General features: G+C 41.9%; 1 protein-coding gene across 2 annotated transcripts in view; it reads left to right on the plus strand.

Moving 5' to 3' along the window:
• Nucleotides 1-21,659, plus strand: part of Ush2a (usherin) — a 702,660-nt gene that overhangs the window by 369,852 nt on the left and 311,149 nt on the right. For both annotated transcript variants that reach the window (NM_021408.3, XM_017319869.1), the window contains 2 exons: nucleotides 892-1,039; nucleotides 15,585-15,736. In NM_021408.3, coding sequence (NP_067383.3) covers nucleotides 892-1,039; nucleotides 15,585-15,736 — 300 coding nt within the window. The remainder of the gene's footprint in view (nucleotides 1-891; nucleotides 1,040-15,584; nucleotides 15,737-21,659) is intronic.

Consider the following 21,659-nt stretch of genomic DNA (forward strand, 5'->3'; position numbering starts at 1 on the left):
GTTCTTCTTTTGCATGTATCTGTGTGTCCTGCATCAGAAACTCAAGGGAAACCCACAGAGTCTGCCTAGGCGTCTACTGTAATGCAGCTGTGTCCATAGATGATGAGCACACTTGTCTGGAACATGCTCGAGCTCATGAGAAGCCATTCTGAAGACATGGGTTACTGCTGCCTTTCCCCTCCCCCTCTGTGTGTATGTGGGAGGGGGAAATGTGTGTATGCACTCATACAGAGATCAGAGGTCAGCTGTGGACACCATCCCTCATATGCTATCCACCTTGCTTTTTATTGACTTAATTATTCATCTCTACCCAACCCCCTTTGTGTGTGTTGTGTGTGTGTGTGTGTGTGTGTGTGCACGCATGTGTCTTGTATGTGTGGGAATGTGGTCGGGTCATGTGTGCTTTCCACTTTATTTTGCAGACAGGTTCTCTGAGTTTGCATTTTTCTCCTACTGGCTACCCCGTGTCTGCTCTGAATGCTGGGGATACTGGAGAAGTTTGTCTGGGATCCAGACTCAGGTCCTGTGGCTTGCGACACAGCTGCTTAACTCACTAAGCCATGTGCCACAGAGTCACCTGGTTAGTTTTGAAAGAGTTCTCTCACTCTCCTGGAGCTGCTCTCGAGTCTAATGTGGATCTCTAGGCTGTAACATAGGCCAGTTCTTCCTGCACCCTGGGTCATTTTGTGCTTATTAGAAGATGAACTCTCAGGTCTTCAAAAACAATCTAATTAAATGTTGTCCTTCATTATAGAAACAAACATAGTTGGGGGCAGCAGAGGGAATCTTATTTTAGTGGAATCCAGAGCTCCCCCTGTGAGTTGCTTCTCTTCACCATTCATGTAAGCTTTGAGAGCCAGGCCTGAAGTGCTTTTCTCTGTCCCGGCTTAGGTGTGTACCGGTGGGGGCTGCACAACAAGTGAGCCCAGCCAGGCCCTAATGGAGGAGACGATTCCAGAAGGTGTGCCAGCCCCCAGAGCTCACTCCTACTCACCAGACTCCTTTAACATCTCCTGGACAGAGCCTGAGTATCCGAATGGTGAGTGAACTCTTTTAGCCTGAAGTTAAAAACATGATTAGCAAAAGTAAATTAATATTCTAAATGGCAGCTTATATGTGGTACTTAATTTTTAATGATCATTTTAGCACATAAAATACCTGAGATACTATCCCTGTAGTTAGGGAGAGTGAGCTTTTTAAGCTAACATGCAGTTTTGGTGGCTCAAAAGTGCTCCCTCTTGATGGCTCTTGTGTACTGCACGCCACTGTTTAGTGAGCGCTAGGAGAGAGGACAGGGACAAATGCAGACTCTGGGAGAATGTAGCTTTGAGAGTGACTTTGTCTTTAGTGACTTTCCCTTTTCAGCGGCCATGAGCTCTTCCTTGGAGAAGTAGAGAGGTGGGGAGGCCGTGTACACAGGGTGTTTCAAATGCTTTTGAGTTAATAAATTTATTTGAAAAGAGGCCACTCAGAACTCATATTCCTTAGAATGCTATTTATAAATATTTCAACATGGAGATTTAGACAATATATGCATTAAACATGCATATACTTCTACTTAACTTAAGGTGCACTGTGTTCATATGTGATGTAGGTGTCCTTGTGCTGTTAGAGAGTTAAGAGCGATCCAGTTAAACACCTCGAAAACAAAGTCTCATTGCAAAGACATTTAATAGGGTTTCTCAGACGCTGATCTATTTATAACGGTTATTGGAGATATTGTTAAAATTTATTAAACATAGAATTTCTGTTTAGCTCTGGCAGAATGAACAGTCGATCAAACCATGTCTCTCTTTGTGACAAAAATCAAAATACATTACTATTGTAGAAACTGCTGTTAAATAACTCAGTGCTAAAAATAGAAGTGGCTTCTGCAAGCATAGCCAGAAAGAATAAAGCAAGACAAAAACCTTGTAGTTTTATCAGATTGACTCATGTTTACTATGAATTAATTACACTATTTCCTCTTAATTAAACTTTTAGCCAGTGAAATAGCTATCTTTGAGGTAATGGAAAGAATTGTGGTAATTAGAAGGAGTGATTCTTTCTGCTACTGAAGAGTTGAAGCTACTCTTGTATGGTTTCAACTTTCTTAATAAAAATAAATGATATCTATAGAATACTATATTAAGCAGCCAAAATCCTTGTCACACTTCTGACTCCACAAAGAAATCTGTCTAGTCCGTGAGTGTCAGTGAAATGTTACTGGTTTGTTCTGATTGGATGGTTGCTAACCTGCTAACCTGCTAACCTGGTTTGCAGCGAGCAGGGCTGTCTTCCAGCCAGGTAGTTGTCACTCAGTCTTCTCCTGCCCTGTGCTCCTCCTGGCTTGCCTGCCCTTTTCTCATTTTTGAGGGTCTTCACTTTATATTCTGTTCATGTGCAAAGCATTTGTTAAATATATCCAGTGAGCAAGAAACAAGAAAAATTTGGATAACACATTTATGATAGCATAATATGTTTAATCTCATTAGAACTTTCTATACTTTTATAGTGGGGCAATGATTAAAGGGGTTGTAGAGATTTCTCAGTGGTAAAGACCACGCCTGCTCTTCTAGAAGACCTTATAGGTTAGCCACAATGTCCTTCCTTGAGTTTAGCATCCCCTCTTATCTTGACCACATGTTCTTCCAATGCCTTCCTCGTGACACCTACATCATTTGACCTGAACTTAATGATATTTAATTATCTGTCCAGCACTGCCACAGGTGACCAAATACATGAGTCATCCCAGTAGGAAGTCTGAATAAGTGATATGACTCTTGTTAGGGTCCAAACTTGGTTTATGCACTTGTAAATTGTGATAACTGCCCTTGCAGGCCCCATATCACTGTAGCAAAGAGACATTTTCAAATGATGCTGAGTGTTATTTTTCAAACTGGACTACTGGAACCTTGTTGACAATACTGATTTAAGAATTTGATTCTCAGGCTCCACCCCAGGGGTTTAGACAAGTGTCAGAGAGGATGCTGGGAAATGTTAATAAACTTACCCTGCTGACATTTCTCCTTGGGGCACTGCATTAGTTACTTGTGTCCTTGCTGAGACACAAATCTCAGGAGAGCAGCTTGCAGAGAGAAGGCTTCATTTTGAGCACAGTTCCAGGGACTCGTTTTTCATGGTACGCGATGGTCATGACAGTGGGAGCTAGAGGCAGCTGGAGGTGAACAGCCACACTCAGCTCCTTTCTCTTCGGATCTAGTCTGAGACTCCAGCCCGTGGAAGAATGGCACTCACAATTAGGGGGATTTGCCCCATGTCAATTAATACAATCTTGATCTTCTCTCCCAGGCATGCCCAGAGGCTACACTGATCTATGTAACTCCTCACAGCCCAGAGACTTCCCATATAGGCAACTCCAGAGCCCATCACACTGACAATGCAAATGAGCCATCCCAGGTTCCAATTGCCACCTTCACTGCTTTCTGTCCCATCTGAAACCCAGCATGTCCTCATTGGTTTTTCATCCTGTCCCCTGTCTCTCTTATGTCACATGCCACCCAGCGACACCACCCACTTTTACTAGCCCCAAACCTTGGCTTTTACCCATGGTCACTCTTGACTTCATTGTATCCTCTGATTTCTCTTGCAGGAATGTCAAAATGAACTTGAGGTATCCAGTTATATGCACAGTCAAAAGCAGAGTACAGATCTCTCTATATTTTTTATTCAATCCAGGGCCTAGTCCACTAAATCACAGCACCCATATTCTTGGTGGGTCTTCCTACATCAATTAACCCAATTAAGAAAATTCCCACAGGCAATGCCATCTACACAATTCCTCAATGAGTTTATTTTCACAACCAACCAAGATTAAGTTGACAATTAAAACTAGGCAAAACACACGTCAAAATAGTTGTACTCCTGTAAGAATTTAACAATCTGTTACTAAAGACTTACACAGAGTACCATGAAGATGGGCAGGATCATGAATCAGAAGCTATGAAGGCAAGTTTACTTGGGTCCATGCTTATGTAGCCTCCATATATAACTCAAGACTACCTACCTAGGGAATGGTATCGCTCACAATGGGCTGCTCCCTTATACATCATTTAACAGTCAAAACAAGAGCTCATAAGAGATGCCCATGGGACACTCCAATCAGGGTAAACCCTCAGTTAAGACCCTCTTCTCCAGTGACTCTAGACTATGTCAAGTTGACAGTTAAAGCTAAGTATGATAGTATTTTAATTCCAAAAATTAGCCCATGAAATTTACAATATCCCCATGTACAGATGTAGAAAATTAGATTAATAAGAATTAAACAATTTGATTACTCAAAATCTAGACAGCTAATTAAGAAGGAAGGTGGTATGAAAATTTTTTTTCTGTGAATAGAAGAAACTCATGATTTTTCCCTCAGTCTACCTCTAGCTTTTGCAGACTTATCCTCAGCATAAGGTTCCAACCAGACCTATGAAAGTAACAGCAAAAGTTTCTCACTCTTTGCTTTTCTTTTTTATTATTTTTATTAGGTATTTTCCTCATTTACATTTCCAATGCTATCCCAAAAGTCCCCCATACCCTCCCCCCCACTCCCCTACCCACCTGCTCCCACTTTTTGCCCCTGGCGTTCCCCTGTTCCCCTGGGGCATATAAAGTTTTCATGACCAATGGGCCTCTCTTTCCAGTGATGGCCAACTAGGCCATCTTTTGATACATATGCAGCTAGAGACAAGAGCTCCGGGGTACTGGTTAGTTCCTATTGTTGTTCCACCTATAGGGTTGCAGATCTCTTTAGCTCCTTGGGTAATTTCTCTAGCTCCTCCATTGGGGGCCCTAGGATCCATCCAATAGCTGACTGTACTCACTTACTCTTAATATCCTATGGGCAAAATTCAAATGCTTACATGTCTGTTGTGATTTTTTTTTCTGGGATTAAGGAAATAATTGTGTATTTTCTTAATATTTCATTCAGAAATAGCTATTTTCCATAACCAAATATAATTGTATTTTCCTTCCTGCTAGTGCTCAGTTTTAACAGGTGCAATGGATCCCAGAATTCAGTGAGCCACTTAGGGAAACTGCTTGACAGTTTGGAACAAACCTTGGTTAACTTTTATGAAACACCTCCCATCAATTTGTCAGGTAGAATTTCCCAAGCACAGCCTTTTTTAGACTCTGTCGATGCCATTTTTAGGCAAGCATAACAGTAATAAGGCATCTTCTACAGTGTGGGAGCTTCTCTCTCTCTCTTCCTTTTTAATTGAAGGATCAAGTATGCACATAGGGAGGTATCTGCCACACTCAATAAATATCTAAACCTTGGGGGCATCATGCAGTTGATATTCTTTTTGCCAAACCTCACTGACAAACACACACACACACACACACACAAATAGGTTTGGAGCATCGATATTCGCTGTGTGTGTTATTTTTATGGCACACGGACACATTGTTGTTTAATTTCTACAGTAAACATAATTCTTCAGTGTAAATAGAGATACCTTGTATTAAATTTACATTGTGTTGTATTGAATTTCCTTGCTTACATATGACAACCCATTGAGCACCTTAGGAAATACAACTTGACATGGCATGATGAAGAGGCAGGAAGATCTATACCCCAGTGGGTATGCTTTACCGGCAATTATGATTCAGCTTGCCTGCTAAATTAAACACCTTAAAAATTCTATCATCCTGGAGACAGATGACAAACTCCAAAGTGCATTACATTAGCCAGCCAATGAAAATTAAGGACTCATTTTGCAAGTTTTCATTGAAGAACAGTCTGTGGAGCTGGATTAAATAACTGACTCTCTCTCTCTCTCTCTCTCATCCTTCCTCTCTCCCTATTCTCTATTTTTCTCTCTCTTTCTCTCTCTGTGTTTATGAATGCACACACACACACACAGAGAGAGAGAGAGAGAGAGAGAGAGAGAGAGAGAGAGAGAGAGAGAGAAACAATTATAGTTTTGTGTGGCTATCTTACTGATTAGTACCCAAAAAGATTAAACAAGGAAAGGCACAGAGAATCTTATGGAAGTGATAGTGGTGTGCCCCTAGTCTTTTGGTTTTAAGTGTCCACACCCTTCTTTGCCCTCCTCCATGTCTTCAAGGCAGTGGGGGAAACGGATATACAGAGTCCATGACCTAGGATGCTGTGTATCCTATTGAGTCCAAATGTGTGGGGACCAACATGTAGCCAAGATGCCTTTTAGCTCTAAGATACTCACTGTGCTACTAGAATTTATCTCAGATGTAATATTCTCTCTGTGAAGTGGGATACTGGCATATCCACACACTTGCCCTCCACCACGCCATCATCTTACCCATGTGATGGTAACAAAAGAAGGAAGTAAAGAGACCTGACTCTCAGGTCACTGCCCTGGCACCTTCCTGCTGGGCTCTGAACTCCAGGGCTGTGCTCCTCCACAAAACGCCAAGCTCTGTCCAATAACATTTCTTATAATGCCAGATCATCCTTCAAGTTCTGAAACCTGGTATAATCCTTCCCCCCGCCCCCCATAGATGGAAGTATGTCTGTTGTCCATGGTTGCTTGGTCTGCTGGGAGTGTTGGCCATTACTGGAAAGAATGGCTCACAACCACTTTCTCCCTCCTTTGGCCTCCACTCTTATCTCTGTAAACGGTCTCTTAGTTGGAATAACCTCAGCTGTCCACTGACTGAGTTGCCTGCTGTTGAAAATTTCATTTCATCGACCTTTACAATATTTGTGGGACGAAACAAGGGCAGTTGCAGAAATACATTTTAGCAGCTTTCTCTCATTCTAGGAACAGTAAATACAAAAAATACAAGTTTACAATTCCACTCTAGTAAACTCTGTTTTGGTAGATATTCATCTTAAAAGGAGCCACACTGGAATGGTTCTAGAGGCAGATCTTTGCATTGTTCTGTGACACTTGCGTTTTAAGCAACTTGCTGACATCCCAGGGAAAGCTTTTTGCTTCTCATTGTGAAACCTCTGTTACTTATCATCAAATAATGGCCCGTGATGCTCTCCCTCTTATAGTTTCCAGTGTGTGCTGTGCCTATGAGATCATTTTCTCAGAAGAGTGCTATTTCTCCACCCAGCCCAGACTGGCTTAGTTCCTGTCTCCTCACCTGTCACCACTGTATTTTCCACAGGGAGTTCCTTCAAGAGACTATATATACACTCCCCAGACCTCCCCTGTCTTCTTGGTTGTATTATCAAGGTTGTGAAGGCAGCAATCAGGACTATTGTGATGCATCTCAGTTCCCTGCATGCAGATTGATGCCTGCCATATGGGAGACATTCCATCTACAGCTACTGACCAGCAAGAGAATTACACAAAACAATACAAAGTCCTGCAGGGTTTTAAACATAAGGATTAATTCAGTATCCCATCTTTTTGTTCTTTCTGAGCTTAATTGAGGGAGGAAGGACCTAGATGCACATACAAAAACTCTTTAGCATGGATACCACCAGAGAAGAAAGGAGAGCTGGGATCATGAACAAAGAGCTTTCTGAGATGTTGGCAGACTTCTCTTCTTAACTTGAGTTATGATTATGTAACCTAAAAGTAGTTAAAGCTGTCTTTCTCCTAGGAAAAAAATCACAAGTTCTCCTGAAATGTGTTGTTATCTTATTCTAGTTTTAGTTCCAACTGGTTACTCCATACCCAGGAGAAAAAAATAGCTTTAACATTTGTTGTTGATATGCCTTCCTTTCCCTCACCTCCCACTGATCTTATATGTGATTTTGGGTTATTTTTCATGTCCCTTGATCTTGCCCAAGTCAGTACAAGTTCAGAAAAGTGTCAGTGATTGTCCTGGGACATTTGAGGCTCCAAATTCCCTCTGAATGATTATTTAAGACTACCATTTGACAATGGGAGTGAGAAGACAGTACTGATAGACAAATGAATCCAATGCAGCCCTTTTGGAGCCTCTACTGTAAGGAGACTCAGCCACATTGAAATCGTCACCTACGGCTACTGCTCCTACTGCTTAACTGGGCCATTAGTTTGTTGTCTAGGTCTTTTGCTACACTTAGCAGTTTTACATTAATCTTGATTCACCCATTATTATTCAATCATACCTGCCTTTAATTCTCTTCTTACTTATATAAGAAAGGGTTCTATTTCTTATTCTTTCTGTCCTTCAAAATAACAAAAATACTACCACATGAGCAATGGGCCTTCAATAAATGTTCATATTTTCAATGAGACGTTTTGATCAGATTTGGGATCATAATAGCGTGTTCAGATGTAGGAAATTACTACAAACATAGAGATTAAGCAGAGGCAATGTCAACAGTGGAGTAAGCTTGCATGGTCTACACCTGCCTGTATGTTCATGAGTTGCATGTCCCTCACTTGTCTTCCTAGCAGTAGTGAGAGCAGTTCTGATACCCGAGAGTTGTCAGTATAGAGACATCATCCACACACACCTCATGGTGCCTAATGCCTGCCACAGAATAGGCCACCAGTCCTATGTATTGCTTTAAGTAGTTTTTACTTAATTAAATTTGTTCTTTGGCAATCATACATATGTAGAATGCATTTAGGTTACTCTCACATCCAACCTATCTGACCCTTGCTCCTAAAATTCCCACTTGAAAATCTCCTTCCAAGATGCATGCCTCTTTGTTCTGTGGCTCACCAAGTTTCACTAGTGCTGCCAGTGCTGCAACCAAGGCTTGGGAAGTACCCAGTGGAGCCTGGTGGGCTCTCAGGGTGGCTATGTTGGTTGGTTTCTTGGTTTTGTTGTTGTTGTTGTTGTTGTTGTTTTAACTACTTGCTGTTTTAAGAACTAGCCTTCAGATTTCTCCAAAACCACTCACGCATAGCCAGCATTCTAGTTAAAGAAGGAAAACATATCTTTAGCTAGAGTTTGCAATGTCTAATGCATCATAGGAGTACTTCGCACTCAGTTTGGAAACCTGAGATCAATGAAATTTAAATCACTGTGTTAATAGATTTTTTTTTTCAGTTTATTGCTTCATATACTATGCCTTTAAATTTAGGTTTATAATGGCTCTTACTTTACTAATGTTATTTCTATCAAAAAGATTGCTACTAAAAATAGTTATAAAATTTGCCTATATAACTCGAAACAGTCTAGAATGTTCAGGTAAGAAAACCTTTCTATCCTTCTGTAAGCAATCTATGTGAAGCTTAGTCATTAAAAAAGCAGATGTAAAAGTAGAAGAATTAGGTGAATTGGAAGGTGGACAAAAAGAGAGGAACAGGATCAAAATTTATTATAAAAGTATGTGAAAAAGTCATAATGAAAACATGTATAACTGATATATGATAATAAAAATATTTAATAACTGAGAACATTCCCCCAAAATAATGTTCTAATGTTCTTTCCAAATTATATTTCTTATTGTCTATTAATTTACCAGGAACCTGTATTTAAACCCATAATTCAGAGCATGGCAGAGAGTTGCCTGCCACAGCCTGGATGAGAGTAAATCCCTAAACTTGCTTCAGTCTCTGTGAGTGGGAGACAGGTTTAAATGAAGCAATCTCTAAACCACAATAGCATCCTACTTGGCTGTAATTTTGAATCCTGGTGCTTTGTTGGTAAGAATTGGACCACAAAGCAGAATATTTAGACATACAAATATCATGAGCCTGACCCTCCCCAAGACTGGCTTACATAGTCCAAGTCCCTAATCTGAGAAGGGACAGTGACTTGTTTCTGTTACTTGAGGCAGGCATGATGGATCGCTAATTGCGTAAGGAATGGCCAGATAGCCGTTTGCAACCTCTCCGTCTCTGGCTGTAGCATATAGACTAACTCATGACACATGAAGGCACCTAAGTGGCCATTATCCTGATGTATTCTAAGATGATGTTAAAATAGCCCAGGTGACCATGGGTGAAGAGAAATTTGAAATGGATTCAGTTGGTAGAGAAAATAGGATGTCAGGAGGGATTTAAATGACTTATAGAGAAACCTAACTTACAGTGTGCACCGTGCTACAAACATCTTTTAGCCTCTCCTGCATGCACTGTCAGGTATGGTTTGCCTTTAGAACACAGGGTAACTGGTGTGTGTGTGTGTGCGTGTGTGTGTGTGTGTGTGTGTGTGTGTGTTGAATATACAGGATCAGTTTTACACTGAAGGTAGACTGAAATTCACCCCCTCCATGTCACACCTGGATACTGCATAGTTGAATTAACTGTCAAAACACTTGAGTTTTATTGCAGCTCATCTGCCTCATTGCCATGCTTGTGGAGACCCTGTTCTCAACATATGTCATAGCTACCTGGTTTCTTGGCATAGATTTCTGGGGGTTGACTTGCTGGAATCAGGTAGACAAAAAAAAAAAATCAGCCCACCAGCCATAGAGGAGCTGTCGCTGTAGTGGATGGAGAACTCAAAAGACAAGCTGAAAAATTGATGAGATGGGACTGGAAAGTTATGCTTAGGGCAAAAGCTTGGGAGGCCCGCAGTGGTCCCCCAGGTATCAATCCCCAGATTCCTCATTGGCCACAACCATTGCTTAACTCTTACCAAAATGATTCCTGTATACTCTTTGTGATAAAATGGGTGAGAGCTTGGAATTTACTCCTAAAGCCTTCTTTGAAAATGCTCAAGATTTTAAAGTTCATGCCGAAGGAATTTCAGTCACTTATATCCACAGTTTACTTTTTGATAAAATTGTCTTACTTCTCAGCATGTCAGATAAGTGAGCTACTGTGCACAGCTTCCTAGTGCAAGAGAAACTCTCTCTATCTGCAGTTGTTTAAGAAAAGGGGCGTGTTGGTCTAAGTATTTCTGCTTCTGTTGAACTCAGGCAGGGTCTTAGTTTCTCTTTAAGAGTGTGTGTAATGCATGTGGGATTGCCTGAGGGGTTGAGGGATTAAATGGTTACTTCCCATGGTTGCAAATGTACCGTAATTCTTTCTGTTGCTCTCATCACTGTGATTCCGTCCTTCTCACCTTCCTGTGACTTCCCATGTAGTTATGGGTTGTTCGCAGTCCCTGTTTCACTTGACAGAGGGATCCATGTGTGCTTTCACTCCTTAAGCATCATCATAGCCATCAATATTGCACAGAGAGCCACTCTAGGCACAAGGGAGCAGAGGCGGGCTACCATACTTAATTATGCAGCCCAGTGGTGCATGGTGGGAAAATAAGGACTTCCTCCTCGGTATGAAAACTGAGGAGATTCCAGTGCAACTGTCAAAAGTTATCTTCAAGAAGGAAAAAATGGGACATAGCAAGAACTGTGTTAAAATATTAACTTATTTAAAAACCTTAGATTCTAAGAGGAGGTATTGATCAAAAGATAATTCTAATGAAAGAGAAAACACGATAGACGTTAAAACCAGAAGCTGTTGGATAGAAGGAATTGGTCACTTGTTGAGTTGTTGATCTGTTTTGATGCTGAGTATTTGACACAAGACATTATGCAATACACACACACAAAATTAAAGGAAAAAAATAACGAGGCTGTGCCATCAATACGTCACGCCGAAGGTCAGTGAGGATACATATAAAATGATTAGGAGACAAACTGCTGTGAACAGGTGGAGAGGTGAGTAATGTCCCCTTGGGACAGATAGACCTTGGAGTATTGAAGCCCTGGTATTGGAGATCTATGAGTATTATTCCCAATGGGTGAAAGTTGGGTCACACTACAGATATTTACCAACATGGCCATCAACCTCAAATTCAAGATTCTGGAAACCAGCCTTCCTGACTGCTCTTTACTTTGCTAGACTTGCTCTTTACAGTCTGTCCTTGGATCTCTTCTTTAAAAACGATTTTCTAGCAGCCTTATTTATAATAGCCAGAAGCTGGAAAGAACCCAGATGTCCCTCAACAGAGGAATGGATACAGAAAATGTGGTACATTTACACAATGGAGTACTACTCAGCTATTAAAAAGAATGAATTTATGAAATTCCTAGGCAAATGGATGGACCTGGAGGGCATCATCCAGAGTGAGGTAACTCAATCACAAAGGAATTCTCACAATATGTACTCACTGATAAGTGGATATTAGCCCAGAAACTTAGGATACCCAATATATAAGATACAATTTGCTAAACACATTAAACTCAAGAGAACGAAGACCAAAGTGTGGACACTTTGCCCCTTCTTAGAATAGGAAACAAAACACCCATGGAAGGAGTTACAGAGACAAAATTTGGAAGTGTGACGAAAGGATGGACCATCTATAGACTGCCATATCCAGAGATCCATCCCATGATCAGCTTCCAAACGCTGACACCATTGCATACACTAGCAAGATTTTGCTGAAAGGACCCAGATATAGCTGTCTCTTGTGAGACTATGCCAGGGCCTAGCAAACACAGAAATGGATGATCACAGTCAGCTATTGGATGGATCACAGGGCCCCCAATGGAGGAGCTAGAGAAATTACCCAAGGAGCTAAAGGGAACTGCAACCCTATAGGTGGAACAACAATATGAACTAAGCAGTACCCCGGAGCTCTTGTCTCTAGCTGCATATGTATCAAAAGATGGCCTAGTCGGCCATTACTGCAAAGAGAGGCCCATTGGACTTGCAAACTTTATATGCCCCAGTACAGGGGAACGCCAGGGCCAAAAAGGGGGAGTGGGTGGTGTCTTAGTCAGGGTTTCCATTCCTGCACAAACATCATGACCAAGAAGCAAGTTGGGGAGGAAGGGGTTTATTCGGCTTACATTTCCATACTGCTGTTGATCACCAAAGGATGCAGGACTGGAACTCAAGCAGGTCAGAAAGCAGGAGCTGATGCAGAGGCCATGGAGGGATGTTCTTTACTGGCTTGCTTCACCTGGCTTGCTCAGCCTGCTCTCTTATAAAACCCAAGACTACCAGCCCAGAGATGGTCCCACCCACAAGGGGCCTTTCCCCCTTGATCACTAATTGAGAAAATGCCTTACAGTTGGATCTCATGGAGGCATTTCCTCAACTGAAGCTCCTTTCTCTGTGATAACTCCAGCTGTGTCAAATTGACACAAAACTAGCCAGTACAATTGACCCCTTGTCAACTTGACACACAAAAACATCACTAGTAAGCCTCAACCCTTACAATCTTATTCATCCCCAAGATCTAAATAACTTTAAAAGTCCCACAGCCTTTACATATTCTTAAAATTTCAATTTCTTTAAAATATCCATCTTTTTTAAAATCCAAAGTCTTTTTACAATTAAAAGTCTCTTAACTGTGGGCTCCACTAAAACAGTTTCTTCCTTCAAGAGGGAAAATATCAGGGTACAGTCACAATCAAAAACAAAAGTCAATCTCCAACTGTCCAATGTCTGGGATCCAACTCACAATCTTCTGGGCTCCTCCAAGGGCTTGGGTCACTTCTCCAGCCATGCCCTTTGTAGCACACACATCATCCTCTAGGCTCCAGATGCCTGTACCCCACTGCTGCTGCTGCTCTTGGTGGTCATCTCATGGTACTAGCATCTCCTAATTAAAAATGGAAAAAAAAAGAACGATTTTCTAGCTGGCTTTTCAGGTGTGGACCTAGCTCTTCTTTCAAAGCATGTAAATTATTACTCTGCATTGCATGCTGGTTGCTTTATTATGGTGCCTGTGACTGTGTTTGCCCTGTCAGTGTTTGTTATGTGCCTACCACACTTGAGGCATGGTGCTTGGCTGTGGAAAGAAGCAGATGAGGAAGAGCCATGGTTTCCTAAGGGATCCTACAGTCTTCTGGGGAAACTGGGCCATTGATGACACAGTAATACCATAGTGGAATGAATCGTTAAAAGTTGTGATGGGGCTGTTCTGGGAGCTACAAGTAAATACCCATGGGGCTGTACTGTGAGCTATGGGGGGCAGGGAGCCCCTGACTACTGCTGTATGATAATGGAACACTTAAAGTGATTCCTGGAGGCCATATTTAGGGAGGGGACTTAGAAATTAATCTCACTTTGATAGCAGTTCTGATTAACAGTTAACAGGGTCATACTTCTGCTTCCCATGGTATAATGTTAAGTAAGTTTGGAGAGTCTATATTTCTAGTGAACCTGATTATGCTGACATTTTTCAAGATTTATTTATTTTACGTATATGAGTACACTGTACCTGTCTTCAGACACATTAGAAAAGGGTATCAGATCCCGTTACAGATGGTTGTGAGCTGCCAAGTGACTAGTGGGAATTGAACTCAGGACCTCTGGAAGAGTACTTAGTGCTCTTAACCACTGAGCCATTTCGGCAGCCCCAATCATGCAGACTCTATGATCCTTTTCATAAGAACATTTTACTTGAGTAAATAGTCTTTCTCTTTGATGGCCACTCTAATTTCTCCTAGTTCTGATACTTTTGTGAAAATGTGTGTGTGGCTATTCTAACCCAATTTTGACTGAGTCTGATGAGCCGAACAGGGTTTAGTGTATGACTGGTCAGTGTTGGAGAGAATGTGTGGTCAAATTGACTATAGATAAAGATGTAGGTACAAATTCTGACTTAGGTCCTTTCCTGCTGGGTGACCTTGGGTAACTTGCCTCAGCTCCGTTCCCCAGTTTCTTCACTTGTAAAGGATGGATAATCATACTAACCCACCCTTAGGCAGGCTGTGAGGAAAAAGTTAACACGTGAATGTGTGTCCACTAATGTGAGGAGCGGGTGTGGCGGCAGTCCCAAAGGTGCCAGGGACTGCAGCTAAGTCGTATGACTTGCACCTGACTTCCTCATATAAGCCACAAACATCTTGAGAGCTGCGCAGGTGTACCAGGATACCGGTGAATCCACTTTGATGGAGATATGCCCCTGCTGCCCTGATTAGCTGAAGCTGCTTGCCTGGTGAAGTGGCGTGGCCTGCTGTGCGTGGATGGGAACTGAGATTATAAAAGAGTGAGAGGCCCAGGGTTTGGGAGAGATATAAACAAGAGAGATATAAACAAGGGAGATATAAACAAGAAGAAACAGGACTGAATAAACGTATGCAGAAGGATCCTGTTGCAGCGTCGTTCTTCCTGGCCAGTTGGGCGTGCTCAAGAAGTGGTGCCGAAACCCGGGACAAGAAACATCAAGCAACAGGATCCTGGGCCTCTCACTCTTTTATACTCTCAGTTCCCATCCACGCACAGCAGGCCACACCACTTCACCAGGCAAGCAGCTTCAGCTAATCAGGGCAGCAGGGGCATATCTCCATCAAAATGGATTCACCGGTATCCTGATACACCTGTGCAGCTCTCAAGATGTTTGTGGCTTATATGAGAAAGTCAGGTGCAAATCATATGACTTAGCTGCAGTCCCTGGCGCTTTTGGGACTGCCGCCACACCCGCTCCTCACACACTAAGAACATTGACAGCTAGATCCAAGTAGCATGTACTCCAGGAGCAAAGAAGGTCTCTTTATATCCAAAGCATCACCTAAGGATGTTTTTAGAATACACACACATAGAAACATAAACATCCCTACTTCCTCTTTTTGGCCTGGAAATTAATGGCACTTGAATGGCCTCCAGCAAGATTTTCCTCTCGAGCATTTGGTTCCCTCACTCTCTCTGTGCTAAGCACCTTACCAGCATGGTGTCTAAAGTAAAGCATATCTCATCCTTTGAGAAGAGGCAGCATTTAGAGGAGCTGGGTGGGTGACTGGAGGTAGCTGCTTTCCTAGTTACTTGCTATGGTGTTGTGGCCATACTGGAAGCTGGTTTCTGTCTTTCCAGGAGTGATCACCACATATGAGTTATATCTAGATGACACTCTGATTCACAATTCATCAGGACTCAGCTGCCATGCCTATGGATTTGATCCTGGGAGCTTACACACCTTCCAAGTTCAAGCATGCACGGCAAAGGGTTGTGCTCTGGGCCCACTGGTGAGTAGTGTGTGGATTTACATTCTGGGACATGAGCTGCTGGGGTGACACTGGGCATCAAGGGAGGAACTGGAGCTTGTCAAGCACAAGGGGAACTCATTCTTCTTATTAAAGTTTATTTAAGAGCCACTTTTAGTTTGATATACATTTCAGGGCTGTGTGTATATCTAGGAGAAGAATGCATATATTCTTGAATAAACAGCAGGTTGACTGCTTTAATGGTCACACACATAATCATGCCTGCCTTGATGATAAATGAAAGGTACATGTTTCTCTTCTGAATGATACCCCAATAACTACATTCCTGATTAAAAAATGAACATGGAAAACTGTAATTCCCACAATAGGCTTAGATTTCTGTCCAACAGGCAGATTAATCAATTAAAAAATGGGACGTACTTCATCTCTTCGAATAAAGTATTTTTATTTCACGAATCTGATGTAGCTTTCTAAGAATGCTATTTAAATTTTTATTACTATCTGCTTTTGATGCGCACATTTCAGAAGTCTATAATGTGTATCTCTTTCATTGACGGTTCGTAGCATGAAAAGATTATCCTTTACTTCCCAGCATCATTTTCCATTAGTTAATAGTGTGAGACCATCACAGCCCAGCAAAGCATTTTCAGTTTGAAAATAATACATTACACTCTTATGCATTTTCCTTGATTAAATGAGTTTAGCCTCTTTTAAAAAAGAGAAATACTAATTATAGGGTTTTTTTTGTCAATGTTTGCTAATTTCCTGTCATTTTAATACACTCTGTCTTTGTTTAATACTACATTATATGAATATTACCATGAGAATCAGCTCTTTAATTCAACTGTTCTTCCTTACTTTGGATCACACCTTCCATTTAGAGATTGGTTGCTTTCTCAGAAGCTAAAGCCCCACATCACAGAGACTAAGCTTGAGTTGTTATAGCTTTTACAATCAGAGCCCTCTGATGGATACTCGCCCTTAAAAGCAGAGATGGAAGGAGGCTAGCACTTCTCTATTCAGAGAAAGAGCATGGGGGGGGGGGGGGGAGAGAGCAAAAGGAAGAGGAAGAAGACAAGAAGAAGCAGAGGAGGAAGAGGAAGAAGAGAAAGAAGGAGTAAAGGAATACATTCTATGAGCTTACAAACTTGTACTTTTGCTCAGGGTAAAGTGTAAATTATAGTTCTGGGTGCCCCACCTCATCTACAAGATACTCTAGAAACTTTAAATAAGGGGACACAGCTATCGATCTCTGTACTGAACAGACAATAGGCAACATTAACCTTAAGAAATCAAATACTACAGCCCCTGATAGAAAGGGAAAGGGGAATTGGATTGTAAAATCACCTCTGCCAGGTCCCCGTCCAGTCCAGTCTGCACGCTGACTTTGGAGTGCAAGATCATCTTCTCCGCTTGGCACTTTACTCTTTACTCTCCTGCACTCAGCCTATCAGTATTGATGATTTCGACAGTTTGGAGACAGAAATATGCTGTGTGGGTTTTTTTTGTTTTTGTTTAAAAAAAAAATCCTTCGCATATTTAATAGCCTTGTTACCCACACATGCAGGAGGACACTGTCCAGCCCCACGCATGCAGGAGGACACTGTCCAGCCCCACACATGTAGGAGGACACTGTTCAGTGTGCCCTTAGATGAACATGCTTCACTGTTGCCCATACATGAATGAGGACACTGTTCACATAGGCAAATGGTTCATAAGAGGAAAAAAGGTATGGAATTGGAAAAACAGGGGATTTAAAACTAAGTCATTTGTGCATCAATTGCACGTTCTTGCTGTTTTGATACAATAAGACTGATGACTTGATGTGTTTTGTCACCACAGCCTGACCGAAGGGAGGTATATGGGGTGGTTAAGACAAAACTGTTTTCTGTTCCCGTTTAATTCCTCTGTGACCTACTCCATTATTGTCGATTTAAAGAACATATTTGACTTTTGAATTATTTCTAATATAAAAAAAAACCAATACTTCAGATGGCTGAGAGCTTAAGAGCAGTTGTTCTAAACCTGTGGGCCATAACCCCTCTGAGGGTCAAATGACCCTTTCCCAGAAAAGTCCACCAGAAAACATTGGATATTTATATTACAATATATAACAGTAGGAGAATTACAGTTATGAAGTAACAACAAAAATATGATTAGGGGTCACCACAACATGAGGAACTGTATCAAAGGGTCACAGCATTAGGGAGGTTGAGAACCACCGGCTTAAGGGCAATCATAGCTCTTGCAGAGAACCCGAGTGTGGTTCCTAACACCCAAGTCAACCTGCTCACAACTTCCTGAGACCCCAACTCCACGGAAACCAACATCTCCTTTTGGCCTCTGTGGGCTCCTGTACTCACACGCCCACACACAGAAACACATACCAACACATAAATAAAACCGATAAAATAAATCTTTCAAGAAAAAATTCTCCTGAAGCTGTTGGAGGACGCAGGGGGAGCTACTCTTGATCTAGTGTTTCAGCTCATTCCAAAGCATGCATGTTCTATGAGTCCTCAGACTTCCCAACAGCGTTCATCTTTAAAAGATGATGAAAAAGTAAATCAATATTACTTACCTAAGAGTTTCACGAGTGTGATAAGAGTTTTATTATGTATGGAAATTATGTTGAAATGTTTCTGTGCTTTTACGCATATTAGTTTTTACATTTATTATCTATTTCAAAGGAAATCTTTTTGGTCAGAACTGAGGCAACTTCTACCCTTCCAAGGACCTTTTCCTTTTTAAGGCAACATAAATATTTAAGAAGAAAAAAAAAAAAAAGGAAGAAAGAAACAATCAAAAATCCTTCCTGGTCAGAGAAAAATGGTATAGTTGTCAACTTTTTTATAGAATAAAAGTCAGAATGTTTATCCAAACACTGAAAGAACCTAAAAATCTGTTTATCTTGAATTAGCCAGGCATTTGAAATGAATAATATAATTATCTGAAATTATCATTATTTGATTTTTCAAGTGTCATTTCATTTGAAGCTCTTTTAAGCCCCTTTCTGTACAATGATTGGAACTGTACACATAGTTAAAGAAGCTGCACTGTTACAAATGTTGACAGGATGGAAAGAATCTCTCCAATCTAGCTTTTCATCACTTTTTGTGCATAGCTGTTTGTGACTGAAGCAAGGTATGAGCAGACAGCTCAGCCCCAAAGAACCCAGATCTCTTCTCCGATAATGACAAAACACCTGTGATCTCACACTTACTAAAAATGAACACTCAGTCTTTTTCTCTTTTTTTTTAAATTTTTAATTGGCTATTTATTTCATTTACATTTTCAATGCTATTCCAAAAGTCCCCCACATGCTCCCCCACCCACTCCCCTACCCACCCACTCCCACTTCTTGGCCCTGGCGTTCCCCTGTACTGAGTTTGCATGACCAATGGGCCTCTCTTTCCACTGATGGCCAACTAGGCCATCTTCTGATTCATATGCAGCTAGAGACACAAGCTCCAGCGGGGTACTGGTTAGTTTATATTGTTTTTCCACCTATAGAATTGCAGATCCCTTCAGCTCCTTGGGTACTTTCTCTAGCTCCTCCATTGGAGGCCCTGTGATCCATTCAATAGCTAACTGTGAGCATCCACTTCTGTGTTTGCTAGGCCCCAGCATAGTCTCACAAGAGACAGCTATATCAGGGTCCTTTCAGCAAAATCTTGCTAGTGTATGCAATGGAGTCAGCGTTTGGAAGCTGATTATGGGATGGATCCCTGGATATGGCAGTCTCTAGATGGTCCATCCTTTCGTCTCAGCTCCAAACTTTGTCTCTGTAACTCCTTCCATGGGTGTTTTGTTCCCAATTCTAATAAGGGGCAAAGGAACACTCAGTCTTTTTCACACTTATTTTCATAATTGGAGAAATGTATTCACCTTAACAAATCAAACCTTCATAATAGAGACCATTTGTCTACCACAGGAGCTTGTGTTTGATCTCCTTGTTAGGGGAGAATGAGCCTGTTTGTAGTATACAACTATAGCCAGGGCTAGGAACAGAGTCAGTTGGTAAAGTGCTTTCTCTAAAGGCATGAGAACTTCTGTCTGACTCTCCAGAACCTAGATGTGGTGGTGTGCACGGATAACCCAACCCCATCTCTTGGAAGACAGACTACCATGTTCCCACAAGCAAACCTAGTCTGTTGATCAGTTCTAGGCCAGTGATAGGTGCTGTCTTAAAAACAAAATAGGTAGCTCTTACAGAACAATACCTGTAGTTGCCTTCTAGCCCCACAAGTACATGTACATGCACACCATTCACCTGTACATATAGGTAGAGACATGCACACACAAAGAATAAGGTGAAAATTACCTGCATATTCAATAAACTTTGAAAGTCTAAATATGAAAGACCACTGGTGCTCAGTTTACCAAGTACTAGCCAGTGATTAAAAAAATAATAAAAATGGCCATGGACCTGTTTCTACTTTCTTGCCAACAATTACCTCTTCCTTTGGACACTTGGTTTTTATTGGCCTATTAGTTACTGGACACTTAGTTATTGAGCCATTGTTGATCCTTGTCCAGTTTAAGACTCATCTTTATCTCAGAGCCTTCCTTTTGAAGCAATTCATTTTCTGTATGAGCAGATCAACATCCTGTCAACCTCTGATGTGATTGTTTCTCGGTGATATTCACTAGGGGACATTTATTACTTGATGCCATCATGATGTGTCCATGCAAAATGCAGCCTCACTCCATGAGGAGTCAGAGACAGCTCATTCTGAACTAAATGTGAATGGGCACGACACAGAAATGTGGATTCTGGCTGCTCTGAGCGGCAGGTTACACAAATAAATGATTACATAACATTTCATAGTTACATAACCAAAAGGTAGGTAAACAATCAAATAAGTAAATCCATGCTGTCATCAGATACATTGGTGGGAACACTAGGTAGGCAGGCAACAGAGAAGCCAGAAACTTTTCTGTAGATATCAGATGCTGTCTGTTGATATACTTGGCTTTCAGATTGGTGAAGGTCACTTGTCTGCTCATTGAATACATTCCTAAGATTTCACTTGATGGTCAAGAGGTGTGAATCAGATTCAGACATGGGTGGTAAAAGACTATTCAGGGTAAAAAAAAAAAATTAAAAAAAAATAGAGATAGCTCAAGATGATTCTGGCTCTGGATATGCAATATACCAACACTTAACAAACACAAGGGACCCTAATTAGTCATCCAGGCTCTTTAAAATAGATGTAACTTCTTCAGGGAACTTCAGCTGGTGGTGCCATCTTTTCATACAAAAGAGGAACACAGCTCAGAGCTCAGACAAGAGAGGGGGAAGGGGAAGGGAGGTGAGGGAAGGGGAAGGGGAAGGGAGGAGAGAAGAGGGGAGGGGAGGGGAGAAGGAGAGGGAGAGGGAGAGGGAGAGGAAGGGGAGAGGAGAGGGAGAGGGAGAGGGAGAGGGAGAGGGGAGAGGGGAGAGGGGAGAGAGGGGAGAGGGAGAGGGAGAGGGAGAGGGGAGAGGGGAGAGGGGAGAGGGGAGAGGGGAGAGGGGAGAGGGGAGAGGGGAGAGGGGAGATTGGAGAGAGGGGAGAGGGAGAGGGAGAGGGAGAGGGGAGAGGGGAGAGGGGAGAGGGGAGAGGGGAGAGGGGAGAGGGGAGAGGGGAGATTGGAGAGAGGGGAGAGGGAGAGGGAGAGGGAGAGGGAGAGGGGAGAGGGGAGAGGGGAGAGGGGAGAGGGGAGAGGGGAGAGGGGAGAGGGGAGAGGGGAGAGTGTTCTAGTGGCATTTTCACAAAAGTCTATCCCTCCCATCAAGAAATTGGAAATTTAGGAAAGCACATCATTTGTATCTCTCTTTCTTTTACAATGACTTAAAAATCATCTCTAAGCATCTCTGAAAATAGTCTATGGTTATCCACAGCCAGGAGCACAAGCTCACTGTGAACCAATTGAAATCCTGCAGAAATCACAATCCAGTGTC

Source organism: Mus musculus, chromosome 1, assembly GCF_000001635.26.
Source record: "Mus musculus strain C57BL/6J chromosome 1, GRCm38.p6 C57BL/6J".
Taxonomy (NCBI): domain Eukaryota; kingdom Metazoa; phylum Chordata; class Mammalia; order Rodentia; family Muridae; genus Mus; species Mus musculus.